Source organism: Maylandia zebra, linkage group LG12 (genome assembly GCF_041146795.1).
Source record: "Maylandia zebra isolate NMK-2024a linkage group LG12, Mzebra_GT3a, whole genome shotgun sequence".
Lineage (NCBI taxonomy): Eukaryota > Metazoa > Chordata > Actinopteri > Cichliformes > Cichlidae > Maylandia > Maylandia zebra.
The window spans coordinates 32,623,994-32,641,146 of record NC_135178.1 but is presented as its reverse complement, the minus strand read 5'-3'; the positions used below and the strand labels follow the sequence as shown (position 1 = coordinate 32,641,146).

The 17,153-nt window shown below is 37.9% G+C and overlaps 1 protein-coding gene across 4 annotated transcripts; it reads right to left on the bottom strand.

Moving 5' to 3' along the window:
• Nucleotides 1–4,725: 4,725 nt before the first annotated feature.
• Nucleotides 4,726–14,566, bottom strand: suds3 (SDS3 homolog, SIN3A corepressor complex component). 4 transcript variants are annotated; one of them, XM_004566679.4, is made up of 12 exons: nt 14,355–14,566; nt 12,702–12,771; nt 12,519–12,574; nt 11,857–11,928; nt 10,624–10,643; nt 10,348–10,504; nt 10,035–10,130; nt 9,827–9,888; nt 9,708–9,729; nt 9,408–9,513; nt 8,516–8,600; nt 4,726–5,601 (listed from the first exon to the last, which is right to left on the bottom strand). In XM_004566679.4, the coding sequence occupies exons 1-12, from the start codon at nt 14,464–14,466 to the stop codon at nt 5,503–5,505; spliced, it is 957 nt and encodes a 318-aa protein (XP_004566736.1). In that variant the 5' UTR covers nt 14,467–14,566; the 3' UTR covers nt 4,726–5,502. The 4 variants fall into 4 exon arrangements, with proteins under 4 accessions (XP_004566736.1, XP_004566737.1, XP_076747241.1 ...); XM_004566680.6 differs by lacking the exon at nt 14,355–14,566 and adding an exon at nt 13,589–13,773; XM_076891126.1 differs by lacking the exon at nt 14,355–14,566 and adding an exon at nt 13,198–13,411.
• Between the last annotated feature and the right edge of the window lie 2,587 nt (nt 14,567–17,153).

Sequence of the window (17,153 nt, the reverse complement as noted above, 5' to 3'; positions counted from 1 at the left end):
TCCCTGTAGTCATGTATCTCAATGCTAACATGCAGTGGAGCAAATGCTCAAATTAGAAGGCAGAGGATAAAAGTGGGAATTTGGTGCTGAAGCTGGGGCTGGTGGGAGATTGCGTGGAGGATTTTGTATTGATGCCCTATGTGAATTTTCATGCATAGGTACAAGCAATAACAACCAAAGAGTATTACAGCTCCAGTGAGACTTACCAACAAACCCTAACCACAGTTAGTGTTGTAATGGCTTCTGGACATGGAAAGCTGGAGATATTCCTTTTGTTTTGTGCATGGTGAGTGTGAGCAGGTGTTTTACACACTCTGGTGAATAGATGGGGTACATGAGGAAAATTGATCCATCACCGGAGAAGTGTCTACGTGCTTAAGTGCACCCACTCGTTCCCTTGCTTACTCAGCATATTGATTTAAAACAGAATAAACAGCCACCTGCAGTGAAAGCTTGCGACTGATACATTCCCAGAAAGCAAGAGATGAGCAATTTGAAAGTCATAAATGTGGACAAGAAGGGGTAAGAGCTGCTCCTTGGTTAAATATGAAGATTATAAGGTAGATGAATGGACCATCAACTCATCACTTAAGTGTGAAATCTATTTAACATGGAATACGTGCGAAAAAAAAAGAAAAAAAAACAAAACACTGGAGTAAACTACTCTGATCAGTTAAGAAAATCAGTTCAGGCAGACACAGAGTAATAATCACATTTTAAATATGATAAATTGGAAACTGTCATTTTAGGTCATAATTGTTTATGTGGTGATTTCATTACATTACAATTATTTTGTTCTGTTTTATCTTCTTGTAGTTTTTCTTCAGTATGTTGATGTTTTAGAAATCTTTGTCAAAATGGTTACAAAATATCTATGATGTGATCTACAAGTGTACAATAAAATGTAACACTGATTTTATGTGGACCATTTGAGGGATCATAAATGCATACTCCAATCCACACACAAATACAAAGCAATTTGATCACATGGTAAACTATTTTACAAATGCGTTCATCCAAACCTGAATAACTAGCAGTCATTTATGCACTTGAACATTTTAAGTTCAACTTCAAAAATTTGATCATTTTGTCACCACTTCACCCAAAAACATAGATTTACCAATTACAAACACTACAGAGTAGCCCATTAAGGTTAATACATTGTTTAAATAAGCTGCTGCTACAAGCTGTATGTGGTTCTGCTTTGAAAAGTCAGTCAGTGCGTAGCTTACCATGGTTGTACTGTACATCCTCTGAAGTAAGTATATGCTAACTAATGTGTGCCCCAGTGAGGCACGGTATTTAAGTTACTTTAACCTTGCCACAAGATTGAAGTGCAGTCTATTTATTTAGAAGAAAGAAACATCCATTTTATTTGAAAAAACTCTGTAATACTGTGGAAGCCCAGATGTCCCAATTTCCACTGGGACTTGAACATAGCATGCATTTGTGGACCTCTTGAAGGTCTTTTTCATTTCAATATAAAATGGATATAAATTCCTCACTAGACAACAAGCATCCACGCACTCATGCCCCTAACTCTAAAGGAGTCAATCAGAGAGAAGGGTTTTGGGCTACAAATGCTGGATTTGACCTGATTGTGACCCTAGAATTACACTCTGTGAGAGAGTACACCGATTTCTCACACCACTCCTGAAATACCCTGCACTTATTTTCATACAGTAAACTAGTGGAATAGTTATGGAATAATTCTTTATAGTAGCTATGACCTTTTTTTACTGTGACCAAACTGAAAAACAAAACCCTGAAATTTCGATAGCAGATGAAAAAACAGGAGCACTTGTGTCATTTAATTGTTTACCTATTCCTTAATTACTTTCATGTAGTATGAATGCCCATGGGGAAGGTCTTTATTGGTAGGAAAACGTTAAAAAACACTTATAAAACTTAGTCTAAAACTTATGCCCTCCTTTGCATTTTCCAGTGAGCTGGATGGTAGTCTTTACTGGGCCGATTTTTGCCCCCGGGCCTGTATTTAACACCCCCGCACTACAGTAATAGCTGTCTTTAGGGACGTGTCTATAGAAGAAATATGTGCAGCAGGACTTCACTTTTGACCTTTGCAAGGTTTTATAATTTGGTTGACCCTGCACCATTTCTTGCTGACCTTTTCCTGCGTGTGGGGCCACATAGGACTTCGTAGTGTAAAAGATGGTTGTTCAGATGAGGTTATTTGGCAATACGGGAGTCTGCATATACCCACAGTGAGACACCAAAATGAATATTTGAAAAAGAACTACAGGAAATGTCAAATACACCAAGAAGGCTATGTACTCTGCCCCTGATTGCTGATCACTTTAAATGAGCTGTATGCGATGCCACGCTTAAAATAAACCCAAGCCCTGTAAATCTCACATTAAGTGCCTGAGTGTATGTTATTGTGGCTTTAACCAAAAGTCAGACATGCAGTGCAATAAAGGGAGCAGACAGGCATCACATTCACTATCAGCTCATTTCATGTCCCTGCAAGAGACTGAGCAATCACACCTGACGGGCTTGTGGACAACAAGCCCTTTCAGATGAGCCTTGCATTTTGTGCAGCATGGCAAAAGTGTAATTGCCCTCCTTGTCAGACAGTGTCATTAAGTCAGGCAAAGTGAAACATGCCATCCGGTTAAAGTGATAGGACACACAAGAGGGAAGAGGCAGACTGGTTGGCTAACAGAGATCTGTGCTGAATGCCAAATAATTCAGCTGTTTACAAAGTGTAAGGATGGCTGAGAGTCACTCTGTGAGAGGACTGGAACCGGGAGGTGACACGGTCACATTGATTATTTGGATACATCGGCAAGTTGATGTGAAAAAATATCCAGGAAAAAAATAGACAGATGATTTGGACACAGAACACAGACTCGGCTGACTTGGAAAAATAAACAGCAATTGAAATGCTTGTCTTTACTATACCATGTTGCTTAATGAATAACGCTTTATTAAACATGTTAAAACATTAAATGGTCCAGGGATCCCCTGGGGGTCTTGTCTGCAGTCAATAGAGCGTTTATAGCAGCTATGATCAGCGGATCAAAAAACTACTTACATGTGACAGAGGCCACTCCTAATAACCAGCAGAAAAATAGCATATGCCTCTGCAGCTCTTGACAGCTTCTCTTTTCCACACTCAAGAAAGCCCTTTGCATTTGCAATATTCTCATTTTTTGTGATGCACTCATATAATGTTAACTTTATGTTCTACAGGCATCACAGACCAGAGCAAATGCAACTAGTCTTTAAGTCAAATTTATCTAATTTATGAATTATTATTAAGGTAATTTTTTAAAACAAAGTGAAAGGTCAACAGAACTTTTTGGACCGTTGGAGCATATCAACACATCACCTTTTTCGTGCTGTAAATTAAAATTGGTGTCAAGTGAATGTGTGCCAAGGAGGAGGTGCCAGGGTTCTGTGACTGTGTATGATTCTTCCACATGCTAATGAGGCCTTTGTTTGTTTAATTAATTAATTGTTAAATTACCAATACGTCATGTTTCTTAGACAAAATGACACCAACCCAGAGAACAAGCTGTTTGACATTGGCAGTGAAGATTTGACACGTTTTTTATGAGCACAACCCACGTACTCAACTCCTCACTACTGTGACACCATTTATGGGGAAACAAACAGGCTTTCCAAGAGTGCAAGATTTTTATTTTATTTTTTACCCACAAGCATTATTGTAACAAAGAAATAATCAAATACAAATGTTTCACTTTTTGTGCCAAGTTTGATGAAGTTTAATATTTAATTACTGCATCAAGATATTCACATTGGGTTTTATTTTGTTGTTGTTGTTTGGTTTTTTTAGGCATGTAAAGGTTTTATAACTGAAGGAGTGTTCCAGAACAAATATCAACTTAACCACTTTTTCAGTAAAATATTTTTATACACTTAATTTCATAAATTTTCATTGCACTGTTCCCCTTTCAAAGTGGAAGTTCAAAGTTCTTTGAGGGGAAGCCAATCAGAAATAAGGGGACTTTTGGGGACTGGAGACATTTTTCAGACAAAATAAATTTAAGGATTCCATAAAGGGCCTATAAAGGACCTATAAAGGACCAGTATAAGACATGTGCTACTATGGTGAGGGGTGCCTATGGCGGTAAAGCAGGTCATCTACTAGTCAGAAGGCTGGAAGTCTACCAAGTCTCTCAAAGTATCCCTGGGGAAAATACTGATGCTTTTTTACAATGTGAATGCTTGTGAATGTTAGAAAGCGCTTAAGATGTAGGAAAAATTGCTTCTCTGAATGTATGTGTGAAAGAGACATGCTGCATTAGAAAAGTACTATACTATAATAAAAAAAAAAGAAAAGAAAAAAAAAGAAAAGTACTATATAAGAACTAGTCTCTGCATAAATAACAGCAATGAGGTCCCTGTACAAAATAATCACCTGAACATTTCTCTCCAAATAAATATAGCCCAAAAGCCAGAGGCTCCCAGTTCATGAGGGCCAGTACTCAAATCATACCAAGAACCACTACTTTCAGTTGTTTGAAGCGACACCAAACTAACAAGTCATTAATTTATATGCCAGCAGTAAATACAGGCCTATGTGTTATTCAAGTGTCTTAAATACCCATAAATAATGGTTTTTGTGTTGTGAATTGTTTTTTTCTAGATTGTCAACTGTGGTTTGGTGCTTTTCATATTAAAGTAAAAAAACAAAACAAAAACCAAACAAACAAACAATAAAACTGAAGCTTGAAATTAAGCAGAAAACATCTTTAATAGAATGGAATACAGTACAAATCACAAAATAATGCTCCACATGCAAATACTGGTAAACTAATCCAGGAGTTTCACATATGGAGAAGGTCATGTCACAAAAAACATTTCTCAAATAACAAATTACAAAAAATGAAAAAAAAAAAAAAATCATCAGATCAGCATAGGAAGAAACTTTTACTTCATAATGATACTGGGAAAAAAAAAGGCATATTCTTGAAAATGGCATTGCTTCCTGTATAAAGTAACTGTAATTTTAGTTGAGGGATTTCTATATTCAGTTCAACCTGCAGCAGTTCCTCGGTTGTATAGTTTTTTTCTTTCCCTCCAGTACTTGATCGGTCACACATCGCTAGTTTTTCTGTTATTCAAATCAGGCTGTTTGAGAACTACTTAATAACTTAATGATAAATGTAAATAAGATTGCTTTGGAAAGATTTGTAATCAAAACAAGTCATCTTTGTGACCACAAACCAGTTTTACATGCATGCCACATAGTGACAAATATAAGGCTGGAAAACAGTTGGATATCTGGCCATGTTCACTGCAGTAGCATTTGGTTAATGAGGGGAAAAAACTGGATGAGATATTCATAGCCACAGAAGACCTCGTCTGTGTATATTTGTGTTTTAGGGGGTAGTGTATATAAGATAATGAAATATGAATGTGAGGCCACATGTTAGACTCCAAAACTGGATGAATGAGCCACTGGCTGGATGGATGGGTAAACGCACAGATGGGATTGGGTGTGGTAATGCTTCACGCAGCCGACCGCCGACGAATGACAAACGCTCCCCTCTGCAGCTGCCCCAGGTAGATCCTCATCTTTGTGCTGTCGCTTGTTTTTCTCACCCAAATCTGGAAATCACACACAGAAGAAACCCTCAATACAGCCAAACTGCTTTCTTCTTCATGTGCACGTTAAAAGGAAGCTGGAAAAGTTCCTCATGAATAAATTCACATTTAACATTAAAAATGAACAGTTTTCCTTCCATTTTAATAAATTTTGTTTTGTGAATCAAAAAAAAAAAAAGAGTCAAATCTGTGCAATGAAACAGTTGATGATATCCATTTTCATTCAACTACTCAAGCAAAACTTTAATGTTGCACTTCATTAATGTAATGGTATTCACCCATCATAATGCATAATGTATGGCACAAACAGAAAAAGGGAGCTGCACAAAGACATCAAGCATGACAACAAATAATGTAGGCTATACCAGAGGGAGAAGTTACCCTCATTCAAAAATCAGTAATGAATAACTTTGTCTATCGTTATTAATGAACATAAGGGAAAGGTTAGCTAAAAAGGTAAAACCGTATTGAGTTGTAACATTTGCCTGAGTTAAAAGGCAATTTCCAAACAAAGTAAAGTTCATTATTCTACAATGAGAAAGATTATTCACAAGTACAAAGCAGTTACCAGTTTTTCCAATGTAGATGTTCCAGCAAATTCACCATGAGGCCACCATACAGTGCTCAGACAAACTGCCAAAACCCCAAGAACTACAGACAGGCTTGATTGGGGTTTGTTTTGAACCTACAGGACTTGAGCACCTTACAGGCATTGTGTCAATCATAAACTCCTCTGAGCACGACTGAATGGCCATTGCAACACCTTGATTCTTTTTAAAACTCCAGACGTCAAGTTGATTAAAATGCTGTGGCGGGACCTTAAGAGAGCTGTCTAACCACGTAGATGTCAGTAGATTTCATTTAACTGAATTCTGGTTTTGAAGTCTGATTTATACTGCGGGAAATCTATGCCGTGACCATCCACGCACCTGTCGAGAAAAGAAACTACACATTGAGTTGATGGCATGGAAGGGTGGAGTGTAGAGTTAAAAGGGGTTTCCTGTTTCGTTACAATGTAGATTTTCCACTGAAGAATAATACAGGCATTACCTCTCCTAATTCAGGTGCATAATCCGAGCTACGGCGTTCGCAGTAGGACAAACAACTCTGGTCACCCTTCATGTGTACTGAAGTATAGGCAGTCAGCTTGCTGTTTACCTTAGCTCTCAATAATGTGTCCATGTCTATTTACTCTGGAAGAGGCTATAAAGCTTTTTTAAAGAAGTCTGATACAGACCGATTAGTCAGTGAGTCTCACTTGTGTCTGATCACAGCATTTCTGAGGTGAGTTGTTGAGCATATCTTGCACATTTCTATTGGTAAGTGCTGTTGTCATTACTGATGTTAGCTGCTGTTTCCTGGCATTAGTAAAGAAATTTCCCTGAATCTAATATTTTTGGACTCTGAAACTTGGAAAATAAACCTTCATACAATGTGAGAACATAAACAAACTTTTTACCAGAGTGAAAGTGCAATTTTATTTTATTTTTTTTAAAGTACACTCAAGCCTGACATTAGCTGTCAAAATGTTAGGTTACAACCAGCTGTTGTTGTTTAGCCAGCTCATAGTCAGCTGTCCAGAGGGTTGCATATGTAATCTGCTGACAATAAGAAATTGCAACAATAAGCTAATTTATGCACATTTTAGTGTGTTAGCCCCCTGCCTTCAGTTCAGGAGATGAGGGCTGAGTTGTGGAGGAAGAGGATTAGGTGGAAATGAGGGAGGAGAAAGGCATAATGAGAAAGAGATGTCAAAAGGATGCATGTAGAAATTTTAATGGCCATGTACAGTTTGGAAGAGTTGTTTGTGATCTTTAATTTATCAGGAATTTATAAGACAAACTATGTATGTAGCTGGTCTCAACCCACATACATAAAAATGAAACAGTAACTTCCATGGTGACTTTCACAAACCAGGTTATGCCCCTATGTGTTTTGTGAGATTATTAATTTCTTGAAAAGTGCAATTACACACTCATCAATGGACATTTATTATTACAACATTGTTTTTTCTCTTAAATAGTCGCAAAAAATTACTTACTATACCTTTAAAGTCACTGCTGCTAAAGGACAGTAAATCATGGTGTGTGCGTTTTTATTTTTGTTAAATAAATAATGAAATTGTTCAATATTCCTGTTTTGTTCATCTAACTTTTAAAACCTGGAAAGGGAGTCATAAGTTTTATAATGTCTCTGTATTTAAAAAGCTTAGAATTAATAGAGGGTGTACCATTTTTCTTATGTGAGGATGTGTTATTGTTGTTTTAGTAAATTGTAAAAGCTATCAGAAGTCCTATCAGATATCAATACAATATATTAACTTAAAAAAAAAAAAGAAAAGGAAAAAAAAGAAAAAAGCAAGGCATTTTCAAGCTTGTAATGTGCTTGTGGAAACCCAGAAGTACAACTGCTGCACAATTGGTCTCAAATGTCATTTTGATTTTTCCTTTGTTTTTTTCCCTCCCAAATTGTTCCCTAATATCCTAAAACAGCTGGGCACCATACTTTTTAGCAGATGTTCCTCAAACAGAATTGTATACTCAGAGACTATTTTCAGCTGTTTATCAATAAACATTTAGTGCTCTGGTGACTATTCACAGCAGCAGGATAGTACATGTGGCATAGAGTCTGGTAATGATGGAATATGTTGCCCCGCGCAACAGTGTGTCTTGCTGATGTCTTTTTAATGTTTTTTTGGAAAACAACTGAGCACTATGCCATGGAGAAACATACGATGTCGAGCTTAGACTATCTTATTGGATAGGACAATGCTTATGGTCTTCTTGTCTGGTCATCTTATAGGAATGACAATTTTTTTAAAGATTATATACACAGAATACTTCAATCTTAATTAATTATACAGTTCTGTACGCAATTGAATGAGATGCTGATGCTTGGAATGAGAACTAAAACCCACCTCATTGGTTCCTACTGTGCTGATGACACAGCTGATCTTTGTGTTGTCTTTTGACTCCAGGTAGATGGCCTGACTCTTGTGGTACCTGTCAGCATAAACACACACAGACTAAACATCAAACAAACAAGTGCAGACTGGAGGGAAGTTCATTATAAATAATTTTACCCAGCTGAATAAACCACATTACTCCTGAGAAGGCACTAAGTAGATAATTGGAATGAAAAATCAAAACAAAAAGTCTGTTATTTTTTAATAGCTCCAACCTTATAGAGGACAGAACAAACCTAGAGGAAGAGACTGACAGAAGGTACTTCATTATTAAGGGCCCACTGAAGAATAATGACGCATGTGCCTCCCTGTGGCTTTTTGAGAAGGCTTTCCAGTGGTGGCATCTTCTTTAGCCATCAATAAATGAGACTTTGCCTTGAAAGAAAAGTGCACATAGCTCTGTCTTCTCAAATTACTTTGTCTATATGAGCAGCTAATAGGACAGAATTCTATTATTTTTACCCATCTTCAAATGACCTTATGCTCTGACGTGTCTGATTCACAACTCAGCTCTGAAATAGAAGGGCAAGGGAGGGCTGTGTCTATTCAGGGATTTTCACTCTTATTTTGGCATAACAGCAGGGAGTGCGTTGCTGGTTCTTGTGCAGACATATTCTACAAATATGCATTTTTAACAGTGCCTTTAAGCATAGTATTCAGCAGCTCCTAAGCAATCTCTCTTTCTGTAGCGCAGAAAAAAATGAGGCTGCTATCACAGTGGTTGTAAAATATCTTTACAGGCTCAAGCTAACATCCAACGCATAACAATGTGGCCATCTAGTGGCGACGCTGTGTATGAATTGCTATCGTGTCAGAGATGCACAGATTAAAACTTGAAATTCACCATCTTTTATCATAGTAAAGTTTCCCATCCTCGATGCGGGCCTCATAACGCTGGGTGGGGCTCTCCATGGGAGCAGAGGGGACATGTTCTGGAGATGAAGGAGACACTAGGGAGGGAGAAACACCCGATTAATGCCCCCTGCTAATATACATGTAAGAAACAAAATATTACTGTGATGCATTTTATTGACCCTTTCTCCTAGCAGAAGACCAATGCTACTCTCTTCGTCTGAGAGGTAACTCAGTACACACATAAATGTTCATTATAAAAATCCGTAGTAGAAGGCACGTGCAATCATACCTGGTCGCTTTGGTGATTTCAGCTGTAAAAAGCAGGGTTGAAAAGATTTATTATAAGGAATTGCTGAGTTATATTGCTTTCCAAAAACACATCACATCTAGAAATTTAGAAGCACTCACCTTATTAAGTGTTCTTAAATCTTCCATTATCTGCTCATCTGTTAGCAAATAATTTAGCTGAGGTTTGAAGAGTTAAAGAAAGTTTTTTGGGGGTTTTTTAAGACACAAAATCATTTTTTTAAATTTATTTTAAGGTATCTCAAGAACAAATTCTACAAGTATAAATAATCTGGAATATTTTACAGTCACAAGTTTATGCAAAGGATATCTGGTGCAGGTTTTCGCCGCTTGTCTGGTATTGGGACTGGATCGTTGGGCCGTCTCCTCAGCTTCCGGGTCATGATAGGCTTTACCTCCATGGAGTCTATGAATAGAAGAAATATGAGTGTGAGCTCCAGATGCATAGATGAATAGAGGTTAGCATCTTAACTGTATCTGAAAACTCAGATTTCATTTGATGACTTAATATTAAAATATGTAGAAAGAAGTAAAATACAGCCACCCACATACTTTCCCCCCCCCCCATATCTCTCTTTTGCTGAGCAAGTCCCTGATTAATAATCCTGTTCTGGCTCCCTTACCGCCTGTCAGCTCCATTGTTAATTTCTCGTTCTCAATCATCTTCTTTTTCTCCTCCAGCTCTGCAATTAGGTTTTCCTTTAGCTCAACCTTTTTATCATCAAACTCCTTCACTGCTGCCTTTTTCTCCTTGATGTAGTTCCTCTCCACCTGCTCTGTCTGCAGAAGGTACAAAGCAAGAAGAAATTTATGCTTGTATGTCCAAAAAAATAAAAAAAATAATGGCTGATTTTGATTTTACATTAGCGTCAGACCATCTGAGATACTGTTGCACTTACCTCAAGCTGGAGAAATAGATCTGTAAATGGGAAAAATAAAGCACAACTGGTCACATGAAGCAAACCGTTGTTCTGTGTCATTAAATTCAATTTATTTACCCTCAAAAATCATAAAAGAGAATGCTTATAGCACAGGAGCACAAAGTACCAGAAGCTTATAGTAAAATACTGAAGTTCAAGTAAAACTCCGAGAACAATAAGGCACTGACTCTTTATCTTTTAGTCATTTTAGCATTAGAAATTAACTGATCATTGGTAATTACATACTTTCTATTCTCCACTGCAGTGATTATGAGTGTACTACCAGAGCCTTTTGGCACTGCATTCCTAACTAAATAAACACTCATTTTGATCAGCAAAAAACTAAGTACATTCCATTCTGGCACACAGCAAGCAAAGGAGAAAGCTGATCACAAACAAGACAAGCTACGGAGTCAACAAAAGCCGAGTATCCAATATAATTAAAGCAGCCGAATGGTTAGAGGACAGGTTGGAAACAGAGAGAAGCTGCTCAGTTTTTTACAAAACAGCATCCTGTTAATTTAAATGAGTAGACAGTATGCGCTTTCATTCCACCCAATACAGTTAAGTGCATCGCATGGATTTATGTGTTTGGGACATGTGGATGTGAGCAGGAGCCCTGCGGAAGAAGGCACACATGTTGTGTGAAGTCAACCACCAAAAAACTTAAAATATATACATATATAGCTTTTATAACAAGTAACTGAGCAATATCGTCAGCTGTCTCTTCAGTGAGTCTCTGATAATGTGGCTAAAACTCCCAACTCCACCACCTGGAACTATATCTTGTCATCTTTTTAAGCCTAGCGTAGGATCAGTTTGCAGTAGATGCAGGTTTATATTATCCAGCTCACAGCAGATCTCCAGAGCAGAACAAGGACTACTATTATTCTTACGAAGCAGCTTAATGATACTGAAGACCACCTCAAAAGAAGGCCTTATATGGGAAGGTCAATTTAAGTGTGTGGGAAAAATTGCAGTTTAAAAAGTCCAACCAAGACATTGGCTTGATTCTTTCATTACCCATACTTCTCTTCTTAAATCCATGGTAGCGGCTATTTTTATTTTCAGGTACACACAGTCGTCTGTAGCTCTGTGCATTTCCCTGAATAAACAAGCCAAACTAGAGCAGAAAGCTTCCTTAAATCTAAACAGCATGTCCAACATTGGTTGGCATGGATGCATCAGAAGTAAAGCACTTCATGTTCTTGCCTGCATTCCGAAGTCTCTCTTTGTACTGTTGGTCCAACTTCTTCATCCTCTTCTGATACTCTTGCAGTGTGCCTGACAAGACAAATGTGTTTTAGATATTAATGCTGGGCGTTGTTCACTCATGAAAACACACCATACAGTATTGTAGACTACCCACTACTATTTATTTATTTTTGCCACACCTTTTACACTGAACCACAGGGTAGACTAGAATACACTGACACTGTAATTACTTTTGGATTTGCAAAACAACTTATCATTCTGCAGTTTCTACAATCATCAGCATGAGCAGTAAAAGCCTTTTGGGATAGCTGACAGTACTTTCAAACAGCTCACTCAGCAGTTTAGAAGCCGTTTGCATCAGTAAACAACAGACAGTCTTAACAATAAAAATGAGCTCATGGCAGAGGGCCATTTGTCATCACTGTTTTATCTTTTTAGCCAATGACAAGCGAGCACTTTTAAACTGCTCTTCTGCCTGATGATGTAATTCCTAACCACTAAGCACCATGACTAATAAGTAAGGTTTTAGCTATGCCCTTGACAAGTCAAAATTAATCCTCATGCTCACACACAGTACCACACAATAAAAGGCAGGAGTCCTTCAAATATGGATAATTCCTGACACCTCCATTCATGTGAAAATAAGTCAAAATGATTACCTTCTTGTAACTGCTGCAGCTGCCTTTTCAGAGAGGCCAGTTTGTCTTGATACATTCTGCAATGAAAGAAAAGCTAAAGTCCCAACCCCCTTACAATAGCACAGTAACTTAAAACTTTCATCACCAAAAATGATTTTCAGTGAAAGGTTAGGGCTGCTTATCCACAGTTGGCAAGAAACTTACTGCTCCTTAATTTCCACATAGTCATCTTCGTCATGTTTGGCAAGATCAGTTTCACTGGCATCCTCAGTGTCTGGAAAATCAAGAAGAAAAAAGAAAGGATTTTCTCAGCTAAAATTTGAAAACATTTTTTCCCCAAATACTTCACATGTGATCATATCAGGAATGTTTACAGGCATAAGTTTTCAAAAACAACCTTGATGCACAGATGGCAGAGATATCTGCAGATGAAAGTACGTGCGTGGCACAGATGAAGTAATGGTCTACACCCTGCTTGGGAATGCCCTGGGGTTGATAATGTAGACAGTGGGAAATCCACGTATGCCAGGATAACAGCTGATACCTCTACGTATTCTTGAATCGACTGCAGAAAACGCTCAGCTACACCAAACTAAAGTGGGTACATCTGCTTAACTGCCCTTTGGCTTTTTTTCTCGATGACATTTATAGAAAGAGTGATGATCTATATTTTTAAGCACTTTTCGCAAGGTGTAATTACCAGTACAGATCCCGGCTAACTTGGTAGTGCTGTCAATCCAACAGCAACTCTCTCGAAACAACGCCAGCATGTTTCACCAAACCTGGTTTGATGTCAGAAGCTCGGGAACCAAGTTATAACCACATATGTCTGACGAAAAAAAATTCACCGGCTTTACGTTGAAACGTCAAGACGAGCAAAGACTAAGGCCCCTCTCTGTATTCAAGCTGACACAGCACCTTTCATTTTCGGCTAGCATTAATGTGCTAGCATAAGTTAGCCGCGCCTGCTGATAAAGAGTGTAACCCGACTCTAGCTTACGTAGTTAGGCTTAGAAGAACATATCCGGAGAGGAGAAGAAAAATAAGTCCAGCTGTTCGCTTTGGAGGTCAATGTCAGGGAATTGGCTAACCTTGCAGTGTTGTCATCGCCTTCCTCTGATCCGGTCTTTCTTTCCCTTTCCCTGCAATCCGTTCTGTCTCAGTGAAGTGTGTGAAAAGGGCAGAGCAGTGGACACAGCACGCAGGATTTCGCTTGCCTTCCTGCCGACCTGTCAATGCCCGGAGCTACCGTTACGTAGCAAGTTGGCTAATTAACGTTTGAACTGCCATAATTTTTTTTAAGAAAAAAAACGAATAGTTGAAATTTATAGCTGTGCTTCGGGAGCACTGTTTTAAGCGCACATGTACGTCAAGGCACTGTGGTCAGTGGTGTTTTCATGCTCTTGTGTATAACGCTAAAAAATTAATGCTAGCAATCTTAGCGTGTTTATCACTGATTATTTCTTTCGCTCGACTTGCTGCCAACTCTGAAAAAACCGAACGGTTTGCTTTGCTTACTGAGCTTAAATCACATACTTCTGAGACAGTTCCTCACCAGGCAGACTCTTTGCTCGTGGCACTGTGTACCTAAACGTAGCTAGAAAGCTAACTAAGTAACGTGTGGCTGCATTGAAGTAGCTTTCCAGTTTTGGGAGCGAGAAATACATTTTAACTTGTTTTGTACTTGCGCATACTACGCTACATGGACAAACGGTTTCCACTGGAAGGGGGAAAACGACTTAAATGCTGCATTTTAAGAAAACACATCCAAATTCATACAATAAAGCGCGCATTTCCGTTTTTTCCAACAACTAGACAGAGCCCGACAATCGGGGAAGATATTGTTGAAAACGTTACCTTCTTCCGAGTCTCTCCCCCTGAAACTCCGATCGTCGTCGTCATCCACGCTATCGAGTTCTTCTTCATCATTGTAATAATCCACCATGGGCGACAGCAAAGTCGAAGTCATTTATGCGCTCCGAAAAATGTAAACAAACATAAAATAAACAATCGATTTGTGTTTTGCAGCTTGCTTGGAAGAGCGCCTACAACTGGTAGGACCCCCGGGTGTCAAGCTGTCCAAGAATACGCCTGGGTAGAATTTTGATAATAAACGAATCGTATAAAACATTTAATCGCAGTTTTTAATAGAACTAGCACAAAAACTTTGAAACAGTCACCGCTAATTAATAGAGGCCAAGTTTTCTATGAGTGATTTGAAATGTATGGTAAAACATCTAAACAGGCACATTTCCTATCACATTTGGATAGTTAATAAGTTTCTTTGTTTTTTTTCACTACTCTAAGGATTAGCATCGGAAGGTGATTGGTGAACGCCAGTTTTTTCATTGAGGCCACTGCTGATCCCTGCCAGCTGCCTCTTCCTCGCCCCAGTGCTCACACAATAACTCAGAAACATTTTCAAACAGTAGTGACCAAAAGAACTACAAAATGTGTTTGTGTTTCTATAGTAGTTTTACAGAAAATCTACGGACAGCTGAAGAAAAACAAAACAATCTCGAATTTTTACAACTGCTTAAGCTGGGGGGAATCAAGTATGCAAAACCTTTAAAAAAGCAGATTTAGCATGCTTTATTAAAAAAAATAAAATAAACAGATAAAACAAAACAAAAAAAATCACAAAAGCATTCAAAGAAACAAAAACGTATGGTTTACTATTAACCTTTTTTGGTGTATTTAGTGTATTATGTTGAAAACCTAAACTTTAGGAAAATGCAGTTTACTTTATATGAGCAGAATATGCTCAGTAACGATCTTTCATTGACAGTCTATGGAAATTAGTTTTTGTTTTTTGGTTAACGTTGACATTTACATCCTTAATTTTGGTATCATTTTGGCATTGTTTTTGGTCATTAGATATGAATTTGACTAAATTAGTGAAATAATTCTGTCAAATAATTGGTGAAATGTTATCATTTTAACAGCAAATTTATCAGGTGGTGTCTTCAGTGTTGTACTTGGACAGACATAAAAAGTGATAGTGTGATCCCAGTGATGCCAGTGGACGAGAATACTGTTAATCATATAATGCCCAGTTCTACTCGAAGACAGCTTGCACTTCAGTAATGCACTTTGGTACTTAACTTTATCAAAACATGAGACGCTCTACTCCAGTATATTTTGAATTCAAATATGATACATTATATGGACAAAAATACTGGGCCACCTGCACCTGCAGGAGGTAAGCGGCCATGGAAATCCATACCACGAAATTCCTGATGCACAGTTTTGATTTTAATACTAAGGGACAGTTGCAACTCTGTGCCTCAGCACTTTGTGACCCTGCTTTGTAACCTTTACATGGTGTACCGCTGTGTGGCTGAGTTACTGTGGCAAGTGTGGCCTTTCAACAACACCATTTAGTGGTATAAATGAATGGAAGAAAATTCACAAATGGACTTCCCACAGAGGCATGCTCAAATTTACTGAATGACCCATTCTTTCACAAATATTTGTAAAGGCAGGGTGTGCCATTGTGTGTACTCCGTGTGGCTGCTTGAGTTTTGTGGACCTGTGGCTATGGGACTGAAATGATCTGAATTAAGAACAATTAGGAGGTGTGCCCAAATACTTTTATACATATAGTGTATTTTTTACTCCATAAAATGTATTTTAAAGCTTGAGTTAGTTATTATATTTTCAGATTTCTAACATAAATCTACTGTAGATAAAGTTACCCAGCAGAATATGATTAATTAATCAACACCAAAGTGACACGATAATAAATCATTAATTGTGAATGAGTGTTACAAAGCATATGATTCTGCAAGCACTTTTGCTTGCACTAATAGGCAGTAATGCTAAATACATTTACATTAATTAAATTAATTCTGCCTTAAAATGAATTTATTAACAAAGAATTGATGTTGGGAGTGTTACTAGGCCTACCTCTAGAAGAGAAAGGCACTTCACATTTATAGAAGAGAAAAGAGAAATAAATGTTTAAATAGTTTACCAGTTACAACAAAGAGACACTGTAAAGATCCTATGTTTAGGGCATAACTCAAGCAATGGCTGATGGCAAACCATATCTGTGATTGCTTTTAACTTAACATGATGTATTGTTTTACAATCTGTGTTTTCAGGTCTGTTTGTATTTTTACAGTATTTTCCATAGTTTCATGTTACCTGCCCAAGTAGTAATGATGTAAATTAGTAGTTTTGGGTAAAAAATCTGGCATGTCTACATTTTATGTCTATATGATGTCCATTAACATGCACTGTGTCACAGTCTGGCGAGGGCAGACTGTATGAATTGAAAAAGGACCCAAAATGCAGACTCCAAGGAACAGGGAACAAAACTTGAATGTTAACAAAAGGCGAGCCGTTTAATATGGCTGGAAAAAAAGGTACAAACAAAGGGCAAGGCAAACTGAAGCAAAATTAACACAAACCTAAACTGGGAAATCTAAACAAACAATAAGAAAAACCTAGACACGAAACTTGGAAGCATGGCATAGGAAACATGGCGTGGACAACAGACGACCTGACAATCACACACTGAAAACAGAGGACTTAAATACACAGGAGGTGATTAGGGGAAGTGGAGACACATGAGGAAACAGCTGGCACACATGAACATAATGACGTCACAGTGGGAGAGTAAAACTGAACATGATGAACACAGAACACCAG

Bases quoted from the DNA above. Each gene is read 5' to 3' on its own strand.
- suds3 (XM_004566679.4), bottom strand. From the start codon at position 14,466: ATGACTTCGACTTTGCTGTCGCCCATGGTGGATTATTACAATGATGAA. The intron at 11,929-12,518 runs GTAATCATTTTG...TTGTCTTGTCAG, and splicing joins GCTGCAGCAGTTACAAGAAG to GCACACTGCAAGAGTATCAG. The intron at 9,514-9,707 runs GTATGATTGCAC...CTCCCTCCCTAG, and splicing joins GAAATCACCAAAGCGACCAG to TGTCTCCTTCATCTCCAGAA.